The sequence below is a fragment of the Zonotrichia albicollis genome, chromosome 12, assembly GCF_047830755.1.
Source record: "Zonotrichia albicollis isolate bZonAlb1 chromosome 12, bZonAlb1.hap1, whole genome shotgun sequence".
Classification (NCBI taxonomy): domain Eukaryota; kingdom Metazoa; phylum Chordata; class Aves; order Passeriformes; family Passerellidae; genus Zonotrichia; species Zonotrichia albicollis.
In genome coordinates this window covers 16,908,281-16,927,840 of record NC_133830.1, presented here as the reverse complement: position 1 = coordinate 16,927,840, position 19,560 = coordinate 16,908,281, and the positions used below count along the sequence as shown (strand labels likewise).

The 19,560-nt window shown below is 50.2% G+C and overlaps 1 protein-coding gene across 2 annotated transcripts in view; it reads left to right on the top strand.

The window, feature by feature from the left end:
* Positions 1–594: 594 nt before the first annotated feature.
* RNF123 (ring finger protein 123) overlaps positions 595–19,560 on the top strand; it is a 48,361-nt gene continuing 29,395 nt past the window's right edge. Inside the window, exons 1-22 of one of the 2 annotated variants that reach the window (XM_074550088.1) lie at positions 595–831; positions 2,980–3,173; positions 4,188–4,272; positions 6,296–6,375; positions 7,170–7,267; positions 8,423–8,477; positions 8,813–8,898; positions 9,635–9,721; positions 10,184–10,251; positions 11,088–11,213; positions 11,916–12,030; positions 12,838–12,942; positions 13,072–13,197; positions 14,355–14,447; positions 14,639–14,712; positions 15,153–15,270; positions 15,752–15,851; positions 16,258–16,319; positions 16,412–16,483; positions 17,150–17,270; positions 18,044–18,145; positions 19,216–19,322. In XM_074550088.1, coding sequence (XP_074406189.1) covers positions 3,092–3,173; positions 4,188–4,272; positions 6,296–6,375; positions 7,170–7,267; positions 8,423–8,477; positions 8,813–8,898; positions 9,635–9,721; positions 10,184–10,251; positions 11,088–11,213; positions 11,916–12,030; positions 12,838–12,942; positions 13,072–13,197; positions 14,355–14,447; positions 14,639–14,712; positions 15,153–15,270; positions 15,752–15,851; positions 16,258–16,319; positions 16,412–16,483; positions 17,150–17,270; positions 18,044–18,145; positions 19,216–19,322 — 1,962 coding nt within the window. In that variant the 5' untranslated portion in view covers positions 595–831; positions 2,980–3,091. The other variant, XM_074550089.1, reaches the window with a different exon arrangement.

Sequence of the window (19,560 nt, the reverse complement as noted above, 5' to 3'; positions counted from 1 at the left end):
CACAAGAGGACCCTGATGGTAGCTGGCTGGTGGTGCTGAGGCTGCTGGAGCTGGGTACCAGCGAGCTGTGGGGGCCCTGGCACAATTTGCCCAGAGAAGCTGTGACTATTCCATCCATGGAAGTGTTCAAGGCCAGACTGGATGGGGTTTGGAGTAGCCTGGTCTCATGGGAGGCGTCCCTGCCCATGGCAGGGAGGTGGAATTAGATTCTTTTTCAGGTTCCTTACAGCCCAAATCATTTTGTGAACCTATGTTTCTGTCTTGAAAGTGTCAGATGCTCCAGTCCAGATGCTTCCTGGGCCCTTGTGGATCCAAGGCTGCTCCCATTTGCAATGCTGGACCCAGAATCCCAACAGCCAGCCGGGACACCGCCACAGGACCTGCTGTGGGGCAGTGCCCCAGTACACTGATCCCACTCCACAGGCACAATAAAGCGCACTGAGAGGCCCCACGCTCATGTGCTGGCTCCCTCCTCCTGCTCTCTCTCCGAGGGCAGGTGCGGCTCTGGCCCACAGGGTCATTGTGTCCCTGAGTGTGGGCAGCGCCGGCCCGGGCCTCCCTCGTGCGGGCTGGCCTTGGCCGCTTGCCCACCTCCGTGCCGAGAGTCTCGCGTCTCGGCGGCCCCGACCCTGCTCGGTTTCCTCCAGAGAAGTTCACACAAGCACCGAGGGGTCTCTGCCGCCGCTCCTTCCCCGGGGCAGCGCACCGCGGCCCGGCCCTGCCCGAGCGCGGAGAGAGTCCCGCCCGTCTCCCGGCAACGCGTCCCGCCCGCCCGCCATGGCCCTCGCGGGTCGCCGTAGCGGCGGCGGCGGCGGCGCGGCCGGGCCGGCGGTGAGTGCGGCGGCCGCGGGGCCCGGTGCCGGCAGCGCGGGGGCTCCCCCGGGGCCGCGGGGGGCTCGGGCCACGGCCGGCTCGGGGAGTGGCGTCCGGCCGTGCGGGAGGCGCCCGATCGGGGGGTGGCCGCCGCGCCTCACGGCTCGTAGGCAGGTGTAGGGGGTTCTCGGCTTTGGGGTGTTCGTGGGCACGGAGAGCCCTTCCGGGTTTGGGGGTGTCTGTGGCTGCCGGCAGTGCCGCCCGCTCTAGGGCTGGCTCTGGGTTACGGGGCGCCGCTGGCTGCGGGGGGAGTCCGGTTCTGGGGCAGGCTGCTGGGTGTGAGCACGGCAGTGCTGCCCGGTGCTTGTGGGCTGGGGTGCCCGCAGGTTGGGGTGCCACGGGGACCCACGGCTGGGATGAGGGCAGGGCAGTTCTGTGATCCGCGCCGGGCTCTGCTGTTTCCCTTCGCCTGCTGCGAGTCCCAGGGCTCGGCCGGCAGCTGCCACACAAAGTTGTGTTGGCCGGCCTGGCTTCTCGGCCTCCTCGCCTGCCGCCAGTCGCCTCCACTTCAGCTCTGGCTGCTCCTGTGCTGTGTGTTTTGCCCTGCTGCTGGAAGCTGCTTGCTCTTGCCCAGAGAAGGGAGTTCAGGGGGCCAGGCTCAGAGCAGGGCGTCTTTGCTTCTGTGAATCGCACGTGGGGCAGATGTGTGTGTGTCCCCCTGCTCTGCCCTTTCCCAGACCTGTTGAAAGCAACATCTGCTCCAGCTGTGCAAACACCCTGGCATTGTAGCAGTGCCAGCCCTGCATCTCATATGGTGCCAGGGCATGCCCTGCCTTGGGCATTCAGGCTGTTTCAGCAGTGCTGCTTACCAGAGTGGCTGCCTTTAGGAGAGCCATGGGCACTCCTGACTGCCCTCGGGTGTTTTTAACTTGTTCTGACAGAGCTGAAGTCACGTCATGTGTCAAGTACTTTTAGCATAGTACACATTGTGCTGTCTGCTCTGCTTTAGTAGTAAACTATCAGTTTCTCATTATTGTTTTATCTCTTGTTTTGAGTTCCTGACGCATCATTCAGGGCCTTTGATCCAGGCTGGTGTTTGCTTTGTTCCCGCTATTTTGCTCAGCAGTGCTGCAGGAGGGAGGCCAGGCAGTGTTGCTCCACTGCTGAGTGCTGGGGTGGTCCTGAGGAAAAGGGTTTTAGGAAACCCTTTCCCAAGTCTAGCTGAAGCTCATGTGGTATTTATGTCAATTGGCACTCCTTTTCTGGAGTCACTAACTTTTCTTGGGTTCACCTTAGTTTCTGCTCTGCATGAGATTGCCAACAAGCATTTCATTCCTGCAGTCTTTGCTCCTGTTGCATCTTCCTGTTGCTCTGTGTCATAAAGTGCTTTGACAGATGGATGTCCAGGGAGAGTCTTCTTGTGAGGGTTGGCTATTGGAACAGTTGGAAGCAGGGGAGGGGTGTAGCCAAACATTTGGAAGCTGGATGGAACTAGCCACTTGAATGTATTCTTTTTGTCCTGGCACATGTCAGCTCTGATAGCATTCTAGTGATTCTAGAAGGTTCCCGAATCTATAGTCTCATGGTAGATTTTCACTTGTAAACACTATTGTATATTACCTGTGTCTGCTTTTGTCCCCGTGTCTCTGGGTCTTTCACTTTGTAGTCAGTGATATTCTATTGTAGCCCAGTCCATCTGCATTTGTCTCATTCCTTTTTCCTCTCTCTTTGTTTTGAGTAGTGGAATAATCTAAACACCTGCTAAACAGGAGATTAACCAGGCTCATGTTGCTGTCCTAAAGAGTACAGAGCAGGAGGGAAAGGCAGAAGTGTTTGTCAGGACACGAGCAGCAGTGCGGCGCGGTTCCCACTCAGCGGTGTTTGGCAGTGGGGTGGCTTGGCCCAGTGCTTCTGGCCCAGGCTTGGTGTGAAGGTTGCCTGTGTTTCTGGCTTGGTTCTGCTTGTGTCTTTCTTTGGAGTGGGGTTTGTGTGGCTGCCTGGAGTGTGGCTTCATGGTTTACCTGCTTTGGGAAGGTTTTGAGCTGTTGGACAGCAGTGGGACTGAGAGCAGGGTCGGCAGGTAGTTGGTTTGGGGCTCTTGTGTAATATCACTGGGACATGCAAGGACTGTGGCTATTTTTGGCTTATCCCTGTTGTTTAATTCAGGTAAACCAGCCTCCAAGAAAGGGAGAAGTCTAAAGGCAGCATCCTCCCCAGAAGGGTTTGTTCTAGGCATCTGCCCATCTTATGTCTGCTCTGGAAGCGGTGCCTGTGAAGAATGACGTCGAGAGGTGCTGGGACTGCTTTCTCAAGGAAGAATTACAGGCTGAGCACTGAGCCAGAGAAGTCCAAGGTCACAGGTAGGGTCCTGTACCTGCCCTGTGGGAACAGGAGCACTGTGGATCCAGGAGCATCCCTTGCCTTGTTTGAGATCAGCTGCCTTCCAGCTGCAGTTACCTCGGTAGTGTGAGGTGTAGTGGAGCTGAAACTGAGTAAATCTTCAAAGTGAGATGAGACTGTGGATGGGACATTCCTGCAGTACTAATGACTCCAGAAACTCAGGTCACAGAGCCTTTTCTTCAGCACACAGCCCTGCCTCATAAGGCTGGGGAATGTTTTGTTGCCTGCCTGCCCTCTGATTTAGGGAGTTCCCCTTCCAGGATGTCAAATTCTCAAAGGAATCCTTTTCTGGGAAATTCTGCTACCTGCCAGGCAGTCTGTTTTTTTTTTCTTGGCGTCACCAATCCAGCACAAGTGTTCTTATGAGACCACAAACCTGGCATTTGAGGGCACTGTTGCACTCAGAAACAAGGAATGCTGCATCAGTGTGACACTAAGGGTTGTTTAGTGAAGGTGAGGCACACATCATTAAACAGGGTTCTGGGTTACATGAGGTGAGCTGCTCCTGCAGCCTTTCCATCTCAGCATCTTTTATGTGGTTAAGAGACATCCTGGGTATGAATAGGACACAAGGAATTGCAGTAGTGTTAAGATTTTTTTTTTTTAATGAAATTGGATCCCTGCTTTCAGCTTTTGGAGTTACTTTAGCACAGCAGGAAGTAGCACAGCAGGATTCCTGAGGATGCACTTCCACCTGTGTGGAGCAATTTATAGGCTCCCAGTTGCTATGGCAGAGCAGCTCAAATTGGAAAGAGTCTTTTTTGGGGAGATGCACCCAATAATGCTGGACTCTGGTTCTGCTAGTGAGGACAGTGAGGTGATGAATGACTGCTTGAAGCTGCATTTTCCATTGTGTTGATCAGCAAACATGAACATAATTTACCCATAGTTACCAGTTTCTTGCTTGTACATGAAATTCACATTTGAGTTTCCCCCAGACTCTGTAAGCTCATTTCCTTTCTGTTTCTCCCAAGGGATTGTGAACAGCAGGCTGCTGAATGATTACCTGCACCGAGTCTTTACCAGTGCTGATGGGAACCAGCCTGCAGCTGCTTACAGGTATCAGACTTCTCACTGCCCAGGTGGCCAGTGATGCCACCTCCAGATAAACAGCACTGTGTGAAAGGAAAGATCTTTTAGTGCCACACAGTGATCTTTGTTAAAAACACAGCAGCTCCATGTTACAGAAACAACTCTGAGTCTGCTCTTTTAATGGTTTTTCCAAACTGCAGGGCTTGTGAGGAAGGATTCTTTTTTGCATGAAAAATCCCATATGTCTCCACACTAGGCAATATTTTTGAAATAAGTAGGCATTCACCTGATTGTTCCTGTTCCCCCTTTGCTTGTAAGGAAGTGCAAAATGCACATGTGTCAGGTGCAGGAATTAAAAATAATGCCCTGTAACCTAAAGGCAAGACTGTTACTGACCCATGCAATTCCATACATTTTCCAGGCTGTGGAACTGCTGGTACTTTAATTAGAAGTCATTACAGGAAGAGAAACACAAAATTCCTGTTTAGTGACTGCTTTTTTCCTATTTATTTTCACTTCTCCTCCACCTTTTAATCCCAGAAACCTGTAGTGTTGGATGAAAAGAATTCCTCTTGCATCTCTTTTGCCAGAGGCAAGTCAGGCAGGCTCAGGGCAGGTAGGAGTGTGGCAGAGTGAGGCAGGCCTGTGCTCCTGCTGGCTGGCAGTGCTGCAGCATGGCTGGGGTCACATTCCAAGGCTATACTTAGGACTGCCAGCTCCAACGTGAGCTCAGAGCTGCTATAAATAGTTCTTGGCCCTCTGGCTCTTGGTGAGCCGGGGTGATGGTGCGGGGGAGGCAAAGTGGGTCATGTTACTTTACCACGAGCTCTCCTGCCAGAAAGCCTTGGAACACTCCATCTGCCTGAGCTTTTTGGTTTTCAATATTTCTGATTTCTTTGTCTGGTGATTAATGACTTGAATGCACAGAACTGATAGTTTGTTGGACTGGTCTCTCTTTTTTCCTGCCTTCCACCCTTTCTCCCTGGACGTGGCTACTTGGTAGAAAGCCCAGTAGCAATCAAAGAGGTCTTGGAAATAACATTTGCCATAAGAGAGCAACTTTTATGTTATGACATCTTGCCTTCAGAGAGCAACTTTTATGGTATGACATCTTGCCTTCAGAGGCCTGAATTCTTTATAGAGGAGCTCACTGCAGACATCTCTCTGCCTGCCTCATGCTCTTCCACTCTCCTTCCACAACTCCTCCTTCGTGCCAGTGCTGATTAAGCAGCTTTGCTGAAGCCACCCTTGCCAACCAAAGCTGATTCTTTGATTTCACTTCTGTGCATCTTCACACCCATCAGGCTTTCACAGTGTCTCTCACCATTAGGGTGAGAGGGAAATCCCTAATCCTGGAGAAGTGAAAAGTTGTTTCCCAGATGGCTTTGGAAGTGGGAAGCAGGGATAGGAACAACTAGTGGTTCTCACAGTAAAAGGAGACTGTTGTGCAAAGATCAGCTAAGTGAACTATCTTTGAAAGGAGAGAACCAAGGAAGGGCAGTAAGTTCTCTAGAACAGTGGCCCAAGGGGGTCCATGAGAGTTTTCAGTATGAAGACAAAATGGTTTTAGCTGTTTCAGAGAGAGAAGATGCTGGACTAGCCTGACCTTTGTCTGAACTGCTACAGCTGCTGCTGTGGTCCTCTCTCTTCTTTTGTATTGCAAAATACTTTGGGGAAAAATGAATCCTGACTTAGGCCGTGTTTGTATGATGCTGATTGCAGCAAAGTCATGTCCATAGTTATTGGTAGCACAGCTGGTATCTTGCTGCCTTGTACCACAGTTTTCTTACTGCCACAAAACACTCCTGAGCAGACTGAGGACTGTAAGATTCTTTGTTAACTACTTGGCTTGTTTGTGCTGTGTTTGGTCCTTCCTTCATTCATTGTCCCAACGCAATGGGCAACAAATTCCTTAGATTCATGACATGAAACAGATCAATGACAGAACTTCCTGGCTCATGTCTCAGCATAGGACACTGGTCTAGGCTGCAGCTCTTGAAATATTGAAGACAAAGTTTTTTGTAAGAGCTGCTGTGTGTTTATTCCCTAGGAAGCACCTGACGTTCCAGAACCTGCAGGAGCACCTTGAGAGATTGCTGGCAGAGGAGAATGGCTCTGAAGACAGCAGAGGTAGGAGATACTGCCTGTCCAATTTGTGCTTCTTGCTTGTGCTGCTTCATTGGGAAGGACAAGTTGTATCATGATAGGCATTTCTGAGTGAGTGCTGTTGTGCCTCCCTGTGCTCTAAATTTATTGTGCTTTTAAATCCTGCCTGTGAGGGGCTCATCAGCCAGCCTTGCAGCAGGTTTGTTTGCAGATGGAGGCAGATTTCCAGGCTAAAATGTCTGGAAAAGCGGTTTTGGGGATATTTTACTGATAATGATTTGCAGAGCCATTGCTTTGACCAGGAATGTGCAGTGTTCTCATCAGTGAGAGGTGCAGACTCTTGTTGACAGTTACTGCATGCTGGTCTCCAGTGCAGGTATTCACTTTGGGCCTCAGGCTGTTCCCTGTGTTCTTACTGCTATTGTTTCTCTGAGTGAATCAGGATGTGGCAAGATACAGCCTTGCTCCCCTCCTAGAAAGCCAAATTTTTCTTGCTGGCTGCAATGAAAGTGTGACATGTTGGCCAAACAGTTGGCACAGAGTTTAGCCTTTGAATTTTGTCAAAGTGAAATTTTCAGGTGATGTGGAAAACTTAATGTGTCCTGAATGCTGCACAACTGAGTTGCTGTGAAGACTTCCTTTTAAATCTCTCTCCTTTTCTGAGTTTCTCAGGGTCCAACATAGGCAACACTATCATAATCTTCCTCTCCTGTAGCAGAATCCAGGTGCTGTTGCAGTCTGGCTAGAGGTACCCAGTGGGTGAGCTGTTCAATCCTGCACAACTCTCCCCAACAGGTTTTCTGCAACTCTTGTTTCAGATCAGGTGGCAGAGGGCCGGCTCGGTCCCTCCACTGTGGTTTTGGACCACACCAGCGGCTTTGAGGGGCTCCTGCTGGTCGATGATGACTTACTTGGGGTGAGTGTGTTGCTGGACACAGCAGAAAATTATTTTGTGGGACTAAAAGCACTTGGGCCTTCTTGGTTTGTTCTTTGTAGTAGATCCTGTCAGTGGCTTTGCAGCGTGTGTAAATGGAGTTTGCCTGTAAGGTGCAGGATCCTGGAGGAAGTGAGCTCTCCTGGGAGAAAATCTAGCTGTGCTACTAAGTGTCAGCAAGGTCTGAGTGGGCTGTGAGGATGTGAAAGGACTACCCTGGCCCAGGGGCTCACTTGGCTAAGCAGCCAGCCTTCCTGTCCCTCCCTCCAGCAGGCTGCCTCTTCCTTCCTTCTGGTCTTCTTGAAAGGCTGGAAAGAGGCTGAAGCTGAGGCTTTCCTTTCTCCTTTGTTTGCACTAATTACCTGCTTGCTCCTTGGCTGATATTCCCCTTGCAAAAAGTCAGCTGAAAGAATCCACTGGGATTTAACTCTTTCCTACTTCAGTAATTTCTGCACTCCTTTCACCCCTTCATGAGCAAACACATCCCCTGCTCTTGAGCTGATTTCCCCTTAATCTATGCCTGCTTTTTAGCCTCTAACAAATCAGGCTGCCCTGATCTCCCCTTTCCCTTTAACCACCTGCTGTGGGTAACTTTGGCTGTACCTAGAATTGACCCCCAGAGTGGATTGGACTGACTTGCCTGTGAATTCCTTGTTCCTGCTTTCATTTCCTCTTCGTGGTCTGTCCCAAGATAGCGAGTCAGGATTTAACACAGCTCATTTCCTAAGCACCATGTTACCTGCCAGTCCTGGCCTTTGGTCTGGACACCTGGAATCTGTAGTTTTGTTCTAACTTGTCCAGCATTCATATATCTGTCCCATATCATAATCACTTTTGTGCCAGTTCACTGGGAACCTGTCTGTCACCATGTTGTCCTTTTACTGCTGCCATGCTGGGTGCTTCACTGGGGTTTATCAAGTACAGATGAGCTGTGGGAAGAACCTGAATGATTCCCTGGGGCCAGCTGGCTCCAAGTACAGCTGCTGGGGTGGGGAGGATGTCCCTTCCTCTCCCTATACTGTCCTTGTGAATAGCTCTCCATCTTGCTTTGGTATGGCAGGGACAGAGGGAATGGAAAGGACTGAAGAAGCCTCTCTTTTTGCCTGACATTAAAATATCTTTTGTTTGTTGGTCCAGGTGATTGGCCACAGTAACTTTGGGTCCATCAGGGCCACGACATGTGTGTATAAAGGTAAGGAGATAAACCAGTGCTGCTTTGAGAAGAGGCCCTGGGAGGAGTGTATGGGGCATTAGACAGCTGGAGAGCTCAGGAAATCTGGAATATGTTCCAGATCTTGAGCACCCTCTTCCCTGGTTCATTCACTGAAGTTCTCCAAGGAATGAGAAGGATGGGGAATTGTATGATGCCAGAATAAAGGGGTGGGAGGGGAATCCTGGGGATGTCCTGAAGCTCCTTTGTGTGCCACATATATTTCTGTGGGAACAGTTTCAGGTTCAGCTTCTCTAACAACAAGCCAGGGGACAAGAATTCACTGTGTGTGGCATCTCTTTCTCTTTTTCTTTCAGGGAAATGGATTTATGAGGTGCTCATCTCCTCCCAGGGACTCATGCAGATTGGCTGGTGTACTCTCAACTGCAGATTTAATCAGGAGGTAGTATAGCTACTCTGGGGGATGCTTCTCCTCTGCCTTTTTGGTCAGTGTAGAGCATTGCATTGGTGCTGTGCCCTGCTGGCATTCACACCAGAAATGCCACACACACACACAAAATGCCAGGCTTGCTATTTTAAGAGTCTTTACGAGACTCTCTGGTCTGTGTCCACAGAGGGGTGCTCAGTGGGAAAACCTATGCTGAGTGTGTTGAAATGCTCTTGCTGCACGTAGAATTGATAGATATTGACTTTCAACTGGTATCTTCCCCAGAAAGTGTGTGTGTCTGCAGTGCTGGCAGCCTGTCCCTTGGGATGGGCCTCAGCAGCTGCTGCTACAGGGCTCTTTTTGCCCAGGGGAGGGTGAGATGTTGTTTCATCTGGGTGGGATGTTTGGTGCTGCAAAGAGATGTCAGCTGCAGAATTTCACTAATTTGTCACTCTGCAGTATGTGAGAGGGGAAGTGATGGGCATCCCAGGGGGCTGCTTTGATAGAAATGAGAAGTGTCAGATGCCAGTACTCTTCTTCTGACCCCAAAATAAGTAGGGAGTGGTGCATTTCTCTGAACCAAAGATCACAGGCCACTGGATTCATTCCTAGAGTAAGGATTTTTCCCAGGCAGAGCATGTGTGCTGTCAGCTCCTCTCCCTGTCTACTAGTCCTTCCCTTAAAGGTTCTCTTGCAGTGAGAGGAATCCTCTGTGCCTGCTCTGAGTCTGCTCTTTGATGCTTTGGTGCAGGAGGGCGTTGGGGACACGCCAGATTCCTATGCCTACGATGGGAACAGGGTGCGCAAGTGGAACGTGACTACCACAAACTATGGCAAGGTGAGTAGCTGTGCCCCAGGGATGGAGCACAAAGCAGGTGACTCCTTCTGCTCACTGGGTCTGCTGGGCTTTGTGAAGTGCCCTCAAGCCTTTCTCCCTGCTTCAGGCTGTGTGCCAGCACTTGTCTGCACTTTAGGGGTGCTGGACGTGCTGGCTTTGTTTAGCAGCCCCAGCAGACTGATTGCCAGCACAGTGCTGCTGTTGGTCCCTGGGGGGCTCTGCTTCTCTGTAGTACATCAGAGCATGGTGTATTATTGGGATAAATGTACATTCCTACTGCCAGAGGGGAAAAAGATCCAAATCAGGCTTTAGAAGTGCCTGAAAATGATGTGAGCTGCTGGGAGAAGGAACTCTCTCTTTTTTAACCCTGAATCACAAAGGGTTGGTTGGGTTGCAGTCTTTCTTGTGATGTGGGAAAACCCTGGAAATATATGTTTAACCTCTTCTCTCCCTTTCCTGCAGTCCTGGGCAGCAGGAGACATCGTCAGCTGTCTGATAGACCTTGATGAGGGCACCATTGCTTTCTGCTTGTAAGCATCTTTGTCCCATTCCCTGCTTTGTTTATGTCTGTGTGTAACAGAAAAGTTGCTGAGCCCTATTTCTGCTCTCTCCCCTTTATGTTCCTTGGTAGTTGTGGCCTTTGTTTCTCTGTCTTGTGTTCAGAAACCGTCTGAATAGGGTGTTGGGTCCCAGTTCAGTTTAGTTGAAAACATTTGGCAGGAAGATGTTCAAGCTACAAAATCTTTGTAAAGTTTGCCAGGATTTTAGAGGGAAGGGCATCTCTTGTGATGTTTAATGCCACACTTGGCTTTAATTGATTGCTTTTGTAGTCAGTGTAAGACCTTGCCTGTCCTAAATTCACAAGGAGCTGTGAAAAGGTTGATAAATTTCCAGTCTCCAGCTCCCACGCACAATGAGAATTGTTCTCTAGCCCTGGCCTGCAGCAAGTCAGTTGCAATTAAAAACTGTTAGATGGTTGGTGTCATCTTTTATGGAGGAGTAGATTGAAAGCATTATCCTTGATTGCCACCAACATCAAATAGATGAGGCCAAAAAATCATATGCTTTAAAATGTCCTGCTGCTTTAGTTATCTCACAGATCTGGGTTGCCCTTGAAGCTGAGTGGGCTCTGCATGTTGTGTAGACCCCAGTGCCTTCCCATGCTGGTATGAAAATGGGAGTGACCCTGTGCTTCCTGTGGCTGTCACTCAGCAGAGCTGTGACATTTGCATGTGTGCCAGGTTAGGAATGACAGGAGGCATGACTGATGGGTGTGTCCGTGTTGGCAAGCTGATATCTGTGTTGCCCAGCTGACCTCACACCCCTCCTGCTGTGACTGAAACCTTGTGGGTTTTCCTTCTCTCAGGAATGGCATATCTCTGGGAACTGCCTTTGATAACATCACAAGGGGTGCTGGAATGGCCTATTTCCCTGCCATCAGCCTCTCCTTCAAAGAGTCTGTGGCTTTTAACTTCGGAAGCCGTCCGCTCCGATATCCTTTAAGTGTGGGGAGAGGAGCCCTGAAGGGGGAAGAGCCTGTCCTGAGACCATCTTTGGAGGCTGTAGAATATACACACCTGACTGCAGTTCACTTTCTGCTGTCAGCACTTGTGTGCAGAGCTGAGTCAGGGAGAGAAGAGCCAAATACCTCCTTAGCTGAAGCAGAACTACAGGATACCAACACAAGTTTCTGAAATAAGAGTTGCTTTCAGCTCTGAGACAGCAGCTGCTCTACAACTGGGAGTTGCCTGCTCCCAGACACTCAGATCCTGCAAAATTCTGGCTGAGCAGTTTTGGAAACCCTAATGCTGATGTGCTGCTGAGCCTTTTGGTCACTCATCTCTTTTACCTCCCAGCCATATGGGACTTCTGACACGGTATTAGTTTTGCCTGTTGCTGTGTGAATGCTGAAGCCTGGAGCTCCTGTCAGAGCAGTCCTGACTGTGCCTGTTGATGGCTGTAGTGGGAGCTCCAGTTGGTCTTTCTGATGAAAAAAGTATTTCACACTGAGCAGAAGTGAAAGACTTTCTGCTTGCAGCATGGAGGAAGTGGAGATGAGAGCTTGTGGCTTATCATCCGTGTAGAAGGTTTGAACTGGGACTGGGTACAAAGTAAAGCAGACAGAGTCTTTTCCTTGCACAGACAAAAGGAGTCCCAAAAGGATCAGATTGCATTTTCCCTTAACACTCCCTACTTATCCAGTGGAAGGTTACCGGCCCCTGCAGGATCCTCCTGTGGCAGACCTGCTGAAGGCTCGGAAGCTGCTGGGCTACCTGAAGAATGTGATCCATATTGGAATAGATGTGACGGTAGGCTGGCATCAGGGGGTGCATCTGAGGGCACCATGCTGGGAAAGGGGGTTTGCTCTCCCTGGCATGTGCTGCCAGCTCAAATGTTTCCATACACCTGGAGTCTGAATGCTTGCATGGGGCATGTGTGTCCCTGGAGCTCTCTGGCTTGCAAAATGGCCTTCCTGGTAGTTCCAGGACTTAAATTAAGTCATGCTGGGCTTTGTTGTTCTCAGTCCTATGAAGTTTCATTGCCAATATTCAAGAAGTGATGTGTGTCAGGGTCACAACTGCTGCATTTGATTTTGCACCCTTGAAATGAGTTTGTTCATATCCTAAGCTTTTTACTGATGTCCTGTTCAGTAATGTGATGGAATTCTGGCAGGTTTGCCTTGAGGATTGTTTTGGCTGTGGCACTGTTTGCTGGAAACACTGTTTTCCACTAGGATGAGGGATGATCTGTTGATGCCCAAAGCATAGGGAATGCCATATGCTATGGTCTTGGCTCAAATGAAGGCCTGATTTGCTAGTTCTCTTCCTCTGGAGGTGTTCCCATTTACAAATTATCATGTAAACTAGAGCCTTTTTTTAGAACATTGTCAAAGTGCCTGCATGTGGTTGATAGTGACATCTGGACTGCACTACAGCCTTCCAGAGGAATAGGCCTGGCTTCTTTGGCATTCTGAATTCCCATGTTCAAGGTTTCTGGTGCAGTCAGGCATGGGGCAGCAGCAGGGCTGCTCCTGGCATGTGGTTCATTCAGTTGTTGGTGTACAGGTGGATTGGGCTGGATCCAAGCTATGTCTCTCTCTGGGTTTGTCATTGCAGGAGGGAAAGCTGGTGGAGAAAGACACATCCATGTGGCAGCTGCAGGGAGAACCCACAGTACTGATTACACTAGCTCACATCTTCAATTATTTCTCCCCTCTTATGGTGAGTTTTGCCTGCCCATTGCCAGGTTCTGTAGTGCTTGTTACTGCTCTTGCAAGCAAAGTAATCCTCAGCTTCTGCTGGGAAGTGACTGTGCCATGGAGGAACATTGACCTGCCTCTCTGTCTGCAGTGCAAGGTGTACCTGGTGGAGGATGTGCTCATGACCTTCCTGCTGAGCATCCTGGAGCGAGGAGGGGCAGTGGAGGCCCACCCCCTCATTCAGCAGCTGCTGGATCTCATGTGGCTTCTGATGGAGGTGAGTTGCCAGGGTGCTGCTTCCTCCCTAGGGATCCCTGGGAGATGCTGAGGACAGGAGCCTGCCCTACAAAATGCTGGTAGTGTTCAGTGTCTCTCTCTTCTTTTTTCTTTGTGGTAGACCACCCTCTCAATTAGCTCATCTGGCTGCTGCTGCACACCCAGGCACTGAGGGTTGAATGCAGACACTGGCAATGAGTTAACCAGACATTTCTAAGCTTCTCCTACTGCTAAAGGAACTGATGATGGTGAATAACTTCCTGTTTCTGGAAACATCACATTTATCAATAAGAATAATCTTCTGATTGTTAGTACTGTGTATTTGACTGTGGAGGTCTCAAGTGCTGCCGTGTGCTGAAGAGATGGATCAGAGTGTGTGGGACTAGGGTAGAGGTGTGCAGTGCACTCACCATCTCCAGCACTGCCTCCTCCAACTTCCCTTCCTGTCCATGCTGGATGAGCTTACTCCTTCCTGGGACACATGTTTGAGGGGAAGCTGCTGCTGCTGCTGCTGCTGCTGCTGCTGCTGGAGTGCTTGGGTGGTTACGCAGAGCCAGGCCCTGCCAGGGATCTACTTGGAGACAGCACGTCTGCCCTTTGGGGTAACAGTTTACAGATGTGGGCCCTGGCCCAGCCAGCTGCCATGAGAAGTTTAATAGAAAAATATCATGACTCCTTCAGGCCCACCATCTTAGCAGTGAAACTGGACCCTCTGGTAGCACTGCTGTGTTTGTGGAGGAGTTGGCTCTCATCCTGCTGGTTGGCTATGAGTTGAATTCAAACAGACAACTCTTCTCTCATCACATTTACCCAAGACTTACTTCTTTCTCTTCTGGTTGGTTGTACCAACACTGTGTCTTGGGTAGAGTCAGGGAATAAGAGGACTGGTGACTGCCCAACAAACAGGGCCTGGGACTTTGGCTTTTTGTAGGTGACTTGTGGGTTGGACTTCCTGCAGAAGCTTGTTTCCCTTTAGCAAAGCACTGACACCAGCTTCTGCTTGGACTCTCTCCTGTGGAGTCAGAGGGACACTGTGGGTTCAGAGCACCTGCTTTTTCAGTTCAGAAATGAATGCTTCCTTCCAAGATCTCAGTCTGGGAGCTATAGCTGTTCCTGACTCCTTGCTGTTGTTCTTAAATGTGTTTCTTATTTTCTCAGGAGTATGAAGTGCATGAGTGCCTCAAGCAGCTCCTGATGTCCCTGCTGCGGGCTTACAGGTTCTCTCCCATCATCCCAGACCTGGGATTACAAGTGAGTTTGCACTTCTGAATTCCAGGAATCTGTGACTAGCCAGCTTCTGTTATGTCCCCATGTCCAAAGGTACATGATGTTTGGGATCCTGTAGTTGTTTGATCCAAAGATGGCAGTTTTGTCACACTGTAGCCTTTGGAGAGTTGTATGTTCTGCAGATGGAGTCACTTTTGCTTCTCCTGTTTTCCTAGATCCACTACCTCCGGCTCACCATTGCAGTCCTGAAGCATGAGAAATCTAGGAAATACCTACTCAGCAATGTTCTGTATCCTTTGTGTCTCCTCCTGTCTCAGTTTTCCCTTCCCTCAGTAATGCAGCCGAGGACACTTCAAGGACCTGTAGGTCCAGGAAGGCAGAAGCCACCTTGTCTTGAGAGGTCATTTCTCAGATCTCCTCTGCCTGACACCATTTCCTACAAATGCTTTGAGGGCAGGCAGCAGTGTTGTATAGTTCACATCCTGGTAACACACAGGAGCTCATTTCTACCTAACTGACCTCTACTATCCCCAGAGCAAAACCACTTTCAGAGCAGTCCTGCCCTGTGGTAGCATTTGTGCAGCTGCTGTGACAGCTGTGTGGGGCTTCTCCAGAGGCCTCTGGATCTTGCAGTGATAGTTTGGAAAGGAATCTGTCACTACAGCTCTGGAGACATGCCCTGTCCCTTCTCCCAGTGCAGCTTCTGTGCTTGCTTTAACTCCAGCACAGCTTCGACGTGCTCCGTTCCGTTGTGTTCTTCTACATCAAGAGCCCTCTGCGTGTGGAGGAGGCAGGTCTGCAGGAGCTCATTCCCACCACGTGGTGGCCAAACCGCTTCACCAAGGAGGTGAGTACAGGCACTTCCACCCAGGAGGCTGAGGAAATGTTCTTGCCTCAGCCTTTGCATCTTTTTCTGGCTGAGGAAGTTGGGTGGCCCCTATTTCCAGTGATGTTAGCACTGGTGGGTCCTACAGTTTGAGAGCTGGAGCTTTTCCATTCCCCTGTCATCTTTTTTGTCCCCTTAGAGAGTATGTTTGAGGTGTGATGCTCACCCAGGGGAGGGGGGACAGTTTTCTGTGGCAACAGATTTGGAAGGGAACCTCAAAGTATTTAAGGAATTGACTGGGGTGTCCTCAAAAGATCTCCTGCCATTACTCATTACAAGGCTGGAGGAGACCTGTTTAGGTGTCCTGCCAGCTGCAGTCACACACTGGCACATTGTTTCAGGGAGTCTCTGCTCTCCATTTTGCATTGTTTGAGGGAATCTCTGGCAAGATATTTTCCTTGTGCAGTGCTCTCCTGCTAATCAGTGTCTGTGCCCCAAGCAGGGCAAGGAGAGTAAGGAGGTGAAGGAGGAGAGTGCTGAGGAGAGGCTGAGGCGTCGGGCGTATGAGAGAGGCTGCCAGCGGCTCAAGAAGCGCATTGAAGGTTTGTGGGGAGGGAGGGAGGGAAGTTGCCAAGATCCCACACTTTTTGTGCAGCCAGGGGCTTTCTAAATCCTATTCACTATGTGAAGTACAGCCAGGACAGGCTGTGGTGCAGAGGTGGGGGCCAGCCATGCTCTGTTCTGATGGGACCCCACTGCAGCCGCCCAGGATGGGGCAGGAGCAAACCTCTGCATTGGTTTTTAGCTATGAATGAATTTCCTGCTAGGTAGTGGAGGAGAAAATTCTCAGTGGTGGGATTGGCTTTCTGCTGTCACTGGTTCTTCCTGGGCCCCCTGTGCTGGGGAGGGAACCTTTCTCCTGAGGACAGGGTACTGCAGCTGGGGTTAAGAGGGGGAGTTGCTCTCCAGTGCTGGTTTTCTGATGGCAGATTTGTGTCCCCCTTTTAGTGGTGGAAGGTCTCCAGGTTCAGATTCTGAAGTTGCTGCTGAACAATAAGGACAGAGGAGGGGTAAGCACTCTATGGGTCTTTTGGGACAATATCTTCATGTGATGTGCTTTGTAAATCCTAGATTTACCACCTGATTTTTTTTCTTCTGCCAGGGGGAAGCCTCCAGGTACATCTTCCTAAACAAATTCCGCAAGTTTCTTCAGGAAAACGCCAGCAACAGAGGGGTAAGTGAGAGGGCAACCTTCCTGCAAGTCTGACCCTGGGAGCTTTCTGCACCTTCAGGCTGGGAACTCTGCCCTTCTGGCCAGGCTGCTGCCAGTAGTTGATCCACTGAGGTGTAGCTATGACAGGGAATGAGGAGGGGGAGATCTGAGGCTAGAAACCAGGCAAGTTAGGTAAGTCCTGTGCAGTGATTTATAGGAAAGTGGTCCTTGGGGAGTCTTAGGTGGGAGCTGAATATCCTCCTATGGCCTCTCAGAGAGTGTAGCTGTGGAATGCTCTGCCACAGCGGGGCTGCTGGCTTTGGCATCCCTCCTTACTGCCTGGGTGAAGATTGTTCCTCTTGCCCTGGGTCAGGCTGTTGGCCTGAGGCTTTGGGAGGCAGGCATCCCCTGTGTAGGAAACCCTTTCTTCACCTGCATCCCTGTGTTCATCCCCATCTTTCATGATGAATTGTGTGTTATCCCTCATCCTCTGTCAGACCAGTGACAGAGGTGTCCCAGAGGTGGAAACTGCTGCCCACCATCAGGTCTGGGCTCTCTGCCAGAGCTGTAAGCTAGAGATGCTAGCAAGGCTGAGTACACAAAAGTTTCTGCCTGCTCCATGTAGCCCTTTGGCCTGAGATGCACTTTCACACCTGGCCTGATGCTGGGCTCTCATTCTTGCCCTAGAACCTGGCTGTGCTGTGCCCCCCAGAGTACATGGTGTGCTTCCTGCACCGGCTCATCGCTGCCCTGCGCTACTTCTGGGATGGCCACAAAGCAAAGACCCCAGGTGCCCTGAGCAGTGAAGGTGAGGCCTGGGGGAGAGGCTTTGCAGGCTTTCCTGTGGTTAGGACAAGGTTTGCCTCTTGGCAGTGCTTTCCAGGATGTTGGAAATGTTATGTCTCTAATGAGTGCCTGAGCCTTCTGTCACCTCGGGGAGTTCCTGTGTGCAGATCTGTTGCAGTCAACATCCAGATGTGAGACTTGCAGAAGGACACCTGGACTGTTTGCTATTCCCCCATCTGCTCTGGAGCAGAGTCCACTATTGTCTGTGGGGCTGTGGAAGGGCAGCTCAGTGATCCATCAGGCAGAGTTTTGGGGAAGATATTTATCTGATTTTGGAGTTCCCAAACTGTGGAAATAAGGGGAAACTAAATTAGTGCCAGTTGTTTTCCCACCCTTAGACCCCATTGGTATTCCCTCTCCTTACTTTAGGCTGACCTTTTCTCTAGACTCAGTGAGTGCCTTACTGTCCCTGTGGGACTAAGTGGCAGAGCTGGAGTAGCCAGGGGGAGAGCTGCCAAGGTGTCTGATGATCCAGTTTGCCCCGTGACTGTGGCTGGAGGGAGGAAGTGCTGGCACTCTAGTTGATAACCATTGGTTGCTCCTCTTTCTGCATTAATCTAATGCTTGCTCCATTGTGGAAACCACCTCTGCCTTAATGGCCTGTGCTTTTATTACAGTGAAAGTTGTTCCTAAATGTTAGTCCTAGCTGTGGGTCCTGGGGTCTGCTTTTGGAGCCCTTACATGACTTTGTGCATCCTTTGCATGGAAAAAAACACATCTCCTCCTCTGTTTTAGAGGCCTATGTCCCTCCTCAACTGTTCTATAATGGGAAGGTGGATTATTTTGACCTTCAGCGACTTGGAGGTCTTTTGTCTCATCTTAAGAAGACTCTGAAAGGTAAGTGCTCTCATTGCCAATACCTGAATCCAGGTTTTGGGTGGAATTCATGCAAGACATTCCAGGCAGGGAGCTGTGGGTAATGAATTTTGATTAAATTCAGGGAGAAGAAACTTGAATTTTAATGAGATTCAAATTACTTTGAAGAAGACACCACACCTCTTAGGTGGAGTGTCCTTTAACAGTTTACTGCTTGTATCCCTGAATTGGGCATGTGGCAGTTGGAGGAAGGGAAGAGTCTGGGAATATCCTCTAGTACTGGGCAGGGAGGAGCAGCCCTGTGTACCTACTGCAGCTGTGTGTTTGTGTGCAGCACACTCCTCTGGCACTGGGCTCCCAAAGCCTGCCTTGTGCAAGGGTTAGAAACCCTTTGGCATTCCCTTGGACTTGGCTTGTCTCACCTCTGAACCTAAGGTGCTTGCCTTTGGCTCAGATGTCTCTTCTCCTTCCCCAGTGTGTTTGCAAGGTGAGGACCATTTTCTCTGTCTCATGTTGATCCCTGGCTGTTCAAGATTAGATTACTTAGCTTGAGAGCCACATTATCTCCTATGGTTTCTTACCAAGGTGTCCTGGCCAGCTGTAAAGACAGAGCCATGGACTAAAAAACACATTCTTCAGGCTTTGTACAGTGTAGCCGTCAGCATAGGCTTCCTCTGGGTGTGAGTCTCAGTCCTGGTGACTTAGGGACGCATCATGGGACAGCATTGAACAGCTGGAGGCTTAAAATATGGTCTCAGGCAGAGAGTTGCCAATCCTGCCCTAGTCCAGTTTGGCCCTGGTGGTTGTCTCCTGGTTCCTCAGTTATCCTATTTGTAGCTGGTAGGACCAGGAGCTGAAATGGGTCCTGGGAGGGCAGCACTGTTGCTGCTGCTGCTTGGTCTCTGTTCTTTTTGTAAGGGTAGATCTGTTCCTTGTAAGGAAGCTTGGGACAGGTGAGCTTGTTCTGATAGTGCATCCAACATTTCTGGCTGCTTCTCTACTGCTGAGAAGCAGGAAAGAGGATGAGTCTTCCTCATGGTAAGAGAAGAGTGACTCCTGCATTCATCTCTGCTTTGGTGTGCTCTGTGCAGATGACCTGGCTGCAAAAGCCAACATCCTGATCGACCCTGCAGAGCTGCAGGCAGTGACTATGGATGATCTTGATGAAGATGAGGAATCAGCAACATCAGCAGCACAGGTGAGTTGGGTTATTCACCTGCAGGGGCCCTGATGCTGGGGCAGCAAGTTGGGCCTCTGGCTGGAAAGGTTTTACTTTACAGCAAAGCAGGATTGGGCCAGGACTGTTACCAGTCTGTGGGCAACCAGGTAAACATCTGCACTTGGATGAGAGTCACTGGAGATCAGTGAGGTCCTGGCTGCACCAAGTTTGAGCAGCAAAATTTTCTGTGCTCTGCTCTCTCACTACCACTAATCTG